Source organism: Cynoglossus semilaevis, chromosome 7, assembly GCF_000523025.1.
Source record: "Cynoglossus semilaevis isolate Cse_v1.0 chromosome 7, Cse_v1.0, whole genome shotgun sequence".
NCBI classification, from domain to species: Eukaryota; Metazoa; Chordata; class Actinopteri; order Pleuronectiformes; family Cynoglossidae; genus Cynoglossus; species Cynoglossus semilaevis.
In genome coordinates this window covers 1-7,896 of record NC_024313.1, presented here as the reverse complement: position 1 = coordinate 7,896, position 7,896 = coordinate 1, and the positions used below count along the sequence as shown (strand labels likewise).

The 7,896-nt window shown below is 37.5% G+C and overlaps 1 protein-coding gene across 1 annotated transcript in view; it reads left to right on the top strand.

Annotated features, from left to right (window-relative positions):
* Positions 1–7,473, top strand: part of ddhd1b (DDHD domain containing 1b) — a 10,655-nt gene extending 3,182 nt beyond the window's left edge. Inside the window, exons 4-12 of the mRNA XM_008312617.3 lie at positions 318–465; positions 559–668; positions 1,627–1,733; positions 2,632–2,873; positions 3,374–3,449; positions 4,924–5,073; positions 5,945–6,009; positions 6,196–6,374; positions 7,090–7,473. Of these exons, the coding sequence (XP_008310839.2) occupies positions 318–465; positions 559–668; positions 1,627–1,733; positions 2,632–2,873; positions 3,374–3,449; positions 4,924–5,073; positions 5,945–6,009; positions 6,196–6,374; positions 7,090–7,406 (1,394 nt within the window). The 3' untranslated portion in view covers positions 7,407–7,473. The remainder of the gene's footprint in view (positions 1–317; positions 466–558; positions 669–1,626; positions 1,734–2,631; positions 2,874–3,373; positions 3,450–4,923; positions 5,074–5,944; positions 6,010–6,195; positions 6,375–7,089) is intronic.
* Positions 7,474–7,896: the final 423 nt, after the last annotated feature.

The following is a 7,896-nucleotide window of genomic DNA, read 5'->3' as shown; positions in this document are numbered from 1 at the left end:
AGATAGATAGATAGATAGAGAGAGAGAGATAGATAGATAGATAGATAGAGCAAGAGAGATAGATAGAGAGAGAGATATAGAGAGAGAGATAGATAGAGTGAAAGAGAGAGATAGAGCAAGAGAGAGAGAGATAGAGAGAGCGAGAGATCTAGATAGATAGAGAGAGAAAGACAGAGAAAGAGAGAGAGAGCTAATTTATTATATCTCTAATATTATTGTGAATAAAAAAACAGGAGCAAGAATCCTGAACATCAAAATATCTCAAACTCCTTGAGCACTGAATGACTGTGTAACCACTTCGCACTTTGTGTCTCCAGCATCAAGCAGTGGGACACGTCTTCATCGGGGGTACATGGAGGAAGCGGCACCTGAAGACACCCCACCTGAAACCACACATATTGTCTTTGTAGTACATGGCATCGGTCAGAAGATGGATCAAGGACGTATCATTAGAAACACCAGCATGTATGTTTTTTTTTTTTTTTGTTTTGTTTTTTTTCTGACTGAAGTGTAGAGCTGAGTGAAGCCAGATTTTTGTTGTATTTGTTTCATTTTTAGGATTAGGGATGCCGCCCGGAAGATGGAGGAGAAGCATTTTCCCGATCGTACGACGGAGCATGTAGAGTTCCTACCTGTGGAATGGCGTTCCAAACTAGTGCTGGATGGGGGTAAGTTTCACCACTGGATAGACCTTAGCAACCTTCCGCACCTTCAGGAGACAGTACTCAATATTGGTAAATTGCGTTTCATCTGTGGCTGATGTACCAAAGAAGTATATTTTTTTCTGAATTTTAACTATAAAAAAGGTAATTTCTAGGTATTTTAAGGCATTTTTGAGTGCATTTTTATTCATTTTCATTTTTTTGGACACTTATTTTTGAATACTTTTTCAGGAACCTATTAGTATAGGGTGTTGCTTTTGATCAATAGTTGACGTACCCAAAAAGTACCCACATTTTTTTCTGCAATTTAACCATAAAAAAGGACATAGCTATTTCTTCTAAGGCAAATGAGGGCATTTCTATTCATTTTTGAGACACTTATTTTTGAAGAATTTTTCAGGAGGTTATCAGTATATTATATTTGTATTCATCAATGGCTGATGTACCAAAGAAGTATATTTTTTCTGTATATTAACCATTTATATATATATATATTTTTTCTGTATTTTAACCATAAAAAAATGACATGGCAACATATTTTAAGGCAACTTATATTAATTTTTAAGAGTATTTTCTATATTTATTTCTATATAGTTTTTTATTGGTACTATGTTAGGTTTCAATATGCATGCGTCGAACTGAAAAACCGGGTTACAGCATAAGACGTGTGACATGTTCAGTTTAAATAAAGGTCTTACTTTACAAGTGTTAAAAAGTCTGAGCATATGTAGCATTTTTACTTTAGTCCTGTTGACCACCGGGCCCGGGTGGAGCCGCCATGCCAACCTGGTTTTAGCAGTGACTTCCACAAGTGTACCTGAGCTACGACAATGCCCCATTCAGCATTTACTCCTTGACAGAATTTTAAAAGTTTAAGAATTTGCGTTTTTTTACAAGGTTTTAGAATCAAGAAACAAAACAAACCAAATTGATCTTTGATTAACTTTTCTTGTCTTTCATGCAGACACCGTGGACTCTATCACTCCAGACAAAGTGAGAGGCCTTAGAGATATGTTGAACAGCAGCGCTATGGATATCATGTACTACACCAGCCCTCTATACAGAGATGAGGTAAGCCTGATGCTGAATTAGAAGGGTAAAAGGAAATAGGGTGGCAAGAGTTAAATAGACTACACGCACAACAACGTCCTAAATTAATGGTCGGAAGTTATGATGGCTCGATCTGAGTCTCAAGATTGGCATCGGCTTGATGTTAGTCAAATTTTCAGAATCGAACATAGAAAAAAAGGACTATAGCCGATACCTAAGACCAAATGCTCAAATTATCTTTGCACGACATGCAGTAAATGGGGAGGCTATCGCCTCGAGAAAAGAAGGTATCGTTGGTATACGTATTGGCAGTTACTCTAAATTGCAGTATCGGTATTGGACATGAAAAAACTGTATCGAGCCATACCTAGCCTGTAGTTTGTGGTCCACTTGTCTCTTTCTTTTGTGGGGTTCCGTAGTATAGTGGTTAGCGCGGCTGCTTTTCAAGCGGAGAGCAGAGAGTCCTAGGTTTGATTTCCAGAGGAAGTGCATACTTGGCGCCACCAAGGGGCACCCGGTTGCAGCACATCTAAAAGAATTCCCCTAAAAAAGTTAGCATAAACTGAAAATCTGAAAGAATTATAAAATTAAAATAAATAAATTACCATATTTTCCGGACTATAAGTCGCACCAGGCGAAGGATGAAAAAAAGTGCGAATTTTCAGTGGTACAGGAGTAGCAGCTAATGTTACACAAGCCTAGAGTGCCCTCTAGTGGTTGTCAGTGTGAAAATAACAAACAAAAAGTGCAACTTATAGTCCCGAAAATACGGTACTGTTTCGATTCCTTGTTTATATCTGAAAAAGTGTCGCTTTGACATTCATTTCATTCCTGTCAAGTCTTATTCAAGGCTGTCCTTTACTTCATGTCTTCTGAAAGCTCACAAACAGAAAGAAACTGAGGCTGTACCTGTGCTCAGATCACCAGGTGTTTGACATTGGAGCTAAATCGTCTCTACTCACTTTTCTGCTCCCGAAATCCGGAATTCGAGAAAAACGGGAAGGTGTCCATCGTTTCCCATTCACTGGGCTGTGTCATAGCCTATGATATCATGACTGGCTGGGACCCAGTGAACTTCCATTATCAAGAAGCATCAGACCCAGTGGAAACAAGTGACGAAGAGCACCATCTTCAGGAGCAGCTGAGACTCACACAGTTAAGGTACTGAGGCGCACGAAACCAATCAATCAAATTCAAATTTCAAATTTTATTTATATAGCCCACATTTACAAAACACAGTTTGTCACATGGGGCTTCACAGGGTTGGTAACATCCTCTGTCCTTAGACCGTCAGCCAGGGTAAGGAAAAACTACCGAAAGAGAAAACCTTTCAACAGGGAGAAAAGAGAAAGGTAGAAACCTTAGGGAGAACCACAGGTGACGGATCCACTCCCTGGACGGACAGACGTGCAATAGATGTTATCAGAACATACATTGTACAAATACATAAAAACCAATGAAGAAAAAAAAAAAAAAAAAGTTCAAGTTCCGGTTGTGGATCCAGTAGTTAGTTTGTTTGTTTTGATTTTTTTGACATTGAACAGTTGATTTGATAGATTTTCTATTGTTAATGGGTGCTGGACACCATTATAGATTTTACTGCAGAGTAAACGCAGATGTCAAAGTGTAAGTGTATTTGAATTTCATCAATTGTCTTCTAGGTTGAGAGACTTGGAGAATCAGTTCCAGGGTCTGCAGACCTCGGCCTGTGTGGCAGTGCCGGCCTTGAAGTTCAAGGTAATTCCATTTGCACAGTTTCCATTTCTATTCAATTCATATTCGCACTAATTGGAGGGGGCGAGAACAAGCGCGAGTAGCGCTCAAATCTCGTTGTACACTGTACAAGGACAATAAAGGCTATTCTATTCTATTCTATTCTAAGCGTCCAGCCACCAGGTGGCAGCAACTCATACAGTGGTTTGTACAGATAAGAAAATACACATTATTAGGTTCTCAAAAGTATTTCAATTCAGGTATGGGCGGCATAAAAACATTTCTCGTGCCCCTCTCCTTGGACCACCACTTTAAGTGGTGGTGACTTTATGTGTATGTCTGTACATGTGTATGCATATTTAGATGTATATGTATATGTGTGTAGGTATATACAGTATGTATGTGTGTGTGTGCATATGTATGTGAATATATATATAGTGCATATATGTGGATGTGAACGTATGTATATATATGCATATTTATAACTTATACTGTCTATAAATATATTACTAATATGTATCCTATATAATATTATATTATATATGTATAGTAGCTCTTAGTAATAATGGTTGAACAAATCTGGCAATAATACAGCCCACACTAATATATCTACATATACATGCCGTTAGAGATAATGTGGTATACTTAGTGTACATACAAATATCTATCTATCTATCTATCTATCATCTATCTATCTATCTATCTATCTAATCTATCTATCTATCTATCTAATCTATCTATCTATCTATCTAATCTATCTATCTATCTATCTAATCTATCTATCTATCTATCTAATCTATCTATCTATCTATCTAATCTATCTATCTATCTATCTAATCAATCTATCAATCTATCTATCTATCTATCTATCCATCTATCTATCTATCTATCTATCTAATCAATCTATCAATCTATCTATCTATCTATCTATCTTTCTATCTATCTATCTATCTCTCTATCTATCTATCTATCTATCTTTCTATCTATCTATCTATCTATCTTTCTATCTATCTATCTATCTCTCTATCTATCTATCTATCTATCTTATCTATCTATCTATCTATCTATCCATCTATCTATCTATCTATCTATCTTTCTATCTATCTATCTATCTATCTTTCTATCTATCTATCTATCTCTCTATCTATCTATCTATCTATCTTTCTATCTATCTATCTATCTATCTCTCTATCTATCTATCTATCTATCTCTCTATCTATCTATCTATCTATCTAATCTATCTATCTATCTATCTAATCTATCTATCTATCTATCTAATCTATCTATCTATCTATCTAATCTAATCTAAGAAGGATGTGAATAAAGGTTTTGGTTTTTTTTTAGGTTGAAGGCTAGTCTTCCAACTCAAACGAACCTGGAGAGAATCCAGCTCAATTTTCAAAGTCAAATATGTTTTGCCATAATAAATAATACCATCATTATTCTGTTGAAAGAGATCATCATGCTGTTGAATCTCTACATTACATTACTGTTGCAGGTAGAAAATTTCTTCTGTATGGGTTCTCCCCTGGCTGTCTTCTTGGCGTTGCGAGGGATTAGGCCTGGGAACAACGGTGTCCAGGACCATATCCTGCCCACAAGCATTTGTAAACGCCTCTTCAACATTTTCCATCCCACCGACCCTGTTGTAAGTAGTGTCCTCTTCTGATCATGAAACTGAAATTGATTACTTTTGTAATATTTTGCTCTCCTCTTTATTCATTATGAATAATGTAATATTTAGGGCTGTGATCAACCAAAGAATGTCTTGGTCGACTGGAGTCATGGAATATTGACTAATTATAAATAAACATAAAGAGTAGTACCACATTTTCCCGGAATATAAGTCGCTCGGAGTATAAGTCGCAACAGCTCTCTAGCGGCTGTCAGTGTGAAAATAAAAAACATGTGAAATGATATATTTCGATATATAAGTCACACCTGAGTATAAGTCGCAAACCCAGCCAAAGGATTAAAAAAAGTGCGACTTATAGTCCGGGAAATATGGTAATTACAAATAAACATAAAGAATGTTTATTTGTGTTAAAATCACGTACATTTAAAAAAAAAATTGATGTTCTGATGTTCATGTACGGACAGAGCAACCTGACGTAGACGAGTTAATTTTTTTTAAGGCAATATGCCATGTTTGTAGTTGAGCTGGGTCGAGCTGTGATATGCAAACTGTTGCTTGCAAACTTTTCCTTCGACTCTTTTCCTGTTATCTATTTTTCGGAAGCTGTGATTTGTCGTCTACCTCCCATTAATATTTCAATGTATTTCATATTTTATTGTACTTGTATTTATTACTTTACAGTGTATTTATATTTTAATGGATTTAATGATAAATGTTTGGGTATTGTATAAACAACAAAAACTTTTTCCAATCAGAATTTTGGTCGACCAGGAACGTATTGACGAGTCGACTGGGAGATTACAGCCATAGCGATATTAAAATTTTCTCTACAAACTCTGACACTATTACAAATGTTTAAAGTCGTTGCATGTTTTTGTTGCAGGCGTACAGACTGGAACCTCTTATCTTAAAACACTACAGTAACATTTCTCCTGTTCAAATCAACTGGTAAGTAATGTGGTTCTTTCGTAGTTTTCCAAATAATGACAGTTTTTGGCAAAATGATGCATCGCTAAAAAATATAATTCATATCTGTACTCTAAGTTCACCTGATGTGCTTGCTCAAGTACAAAGGAACAACAAAACAACTACGATGTTGGAGTAATCGAGAAACACATGTTGTATGCTGTACAGGTACAACACTACCAGTCCAACGCCGTATGATGAGATCAGACCCACGATACTAAATCCCTTGAAGGATGCTACATGCACGTCAGACTGTGAGAGCCTACCGAGTCCCTGCACTTCCCCGCCTCAGGCCCGACGCCATTATGGGGAGTCAATTACCAGCCTGGGCAAGGCCAGCATCATGGGTGAGCAAAGAGGTTAAGGAAGAGCTGAGCTGAATTTTATGTTAGTAACAATATAAAGCCCTTTGGTTCATAAGAGAATTTGCGCACCCTCTGACCCCATCCAAACAAAAAAAAACAACCCACTGAAGAAACTAAAAGTCCAGAAGACTGGACATTGACATACATTTACAGTAGCATGCTAGCTGCAAACAGGCTACAGCAAATTCAGACAGAAGATAGATAGATAGATAGATAGATAGATAGATAGATAGATAGATAGATAGATAGATAGATAGATAGGTAGATAGATAGATAGATAGATAGACAGATAGACAGATAGATAGATAGATAGCTAACTAGCTAACCACATAGATAGATAGATGGATGGATGGATGGATGGATGGATGGATGGATGGATGGATGGATGGATGGATGGATGGATGGATGGATGGATGGATGGATGGATGGATGGATGGATGGATGGATGGATGGATGGATGGATGGATGGATGGATGGATGGATGGATGGATGGATGGATGGATGGATGGATGGATGGATAGATAGATAGATAGATAGATAGATAGATAGATAGATAGATAGATAGATAGATTTCAATGCTGTCATAATAGATAAACATTATTGTTGTATGTGATTGGGGGTATTTACTAGTTATTTCATTGGTTTCCAGATTTACAGTAATGGACTTCCCTAATGTTTGCATATGACTGCCTCTCAGGGGCCGCTTGTCTTGGAAAGGGAATCGGAGGCATCTTGTTTTCCCGCTTCTCACGCTCTGGCAGCCTGGTGGATGGGGTTGAAGAGGAACCTTCAAATATCGAGGGCGGCACTTTTGAAGAGGAAAACATAGCAATAGATATAGGTGTGACGGCAGCCGATGGCACTAAGAACATAAAGGAAGAAGAAGAGGATGAGACTGAGACTGAGACTGAGACAGAGCGGGGAATCTGTCAGTCCATCTCTGGTGTCATGTACAGCACCTCATGTAAGTACACACTGTCCAATTTAGTGGTTTACAGCTACAATTTTGAGTAGTTAGCAAGGGTGTTTTTTTTAAAAAAAGCAACTAGCATCAAATCAAGTGGATCCCTTTAGCATCCCATATCACACAGTCGGCTCATGCATCCATCCATCCATCCATCCATCCATCCATCCATCCATCCATCTCTCTATCTATCTATCTATCTATCTATCTATCTATCTATCTATCTATCTATCTATCTATCCATCCATCCAACCATCCATCCATCCATCCATCCATCCATCCATCCTTCCTTCCTTCCATCCATCCATCCATCCATCCATCCATCTTGATTGCTAATCTTCCCCTTGAAAATCACTTTGGATAATTGCAATGTAAGTGCAAAATCTCACTGGAAGTTAAACACTTGCTCCAGTCCAATATTACAATTTCTGCCAATATTCACTATGCCGATATTGTCCAAACACTTTATTTCCGATTTCGATATCGACCGATACCGTTATATTACCGGCCTGGTAATAAATGAGCTGCAATGCTGCCATC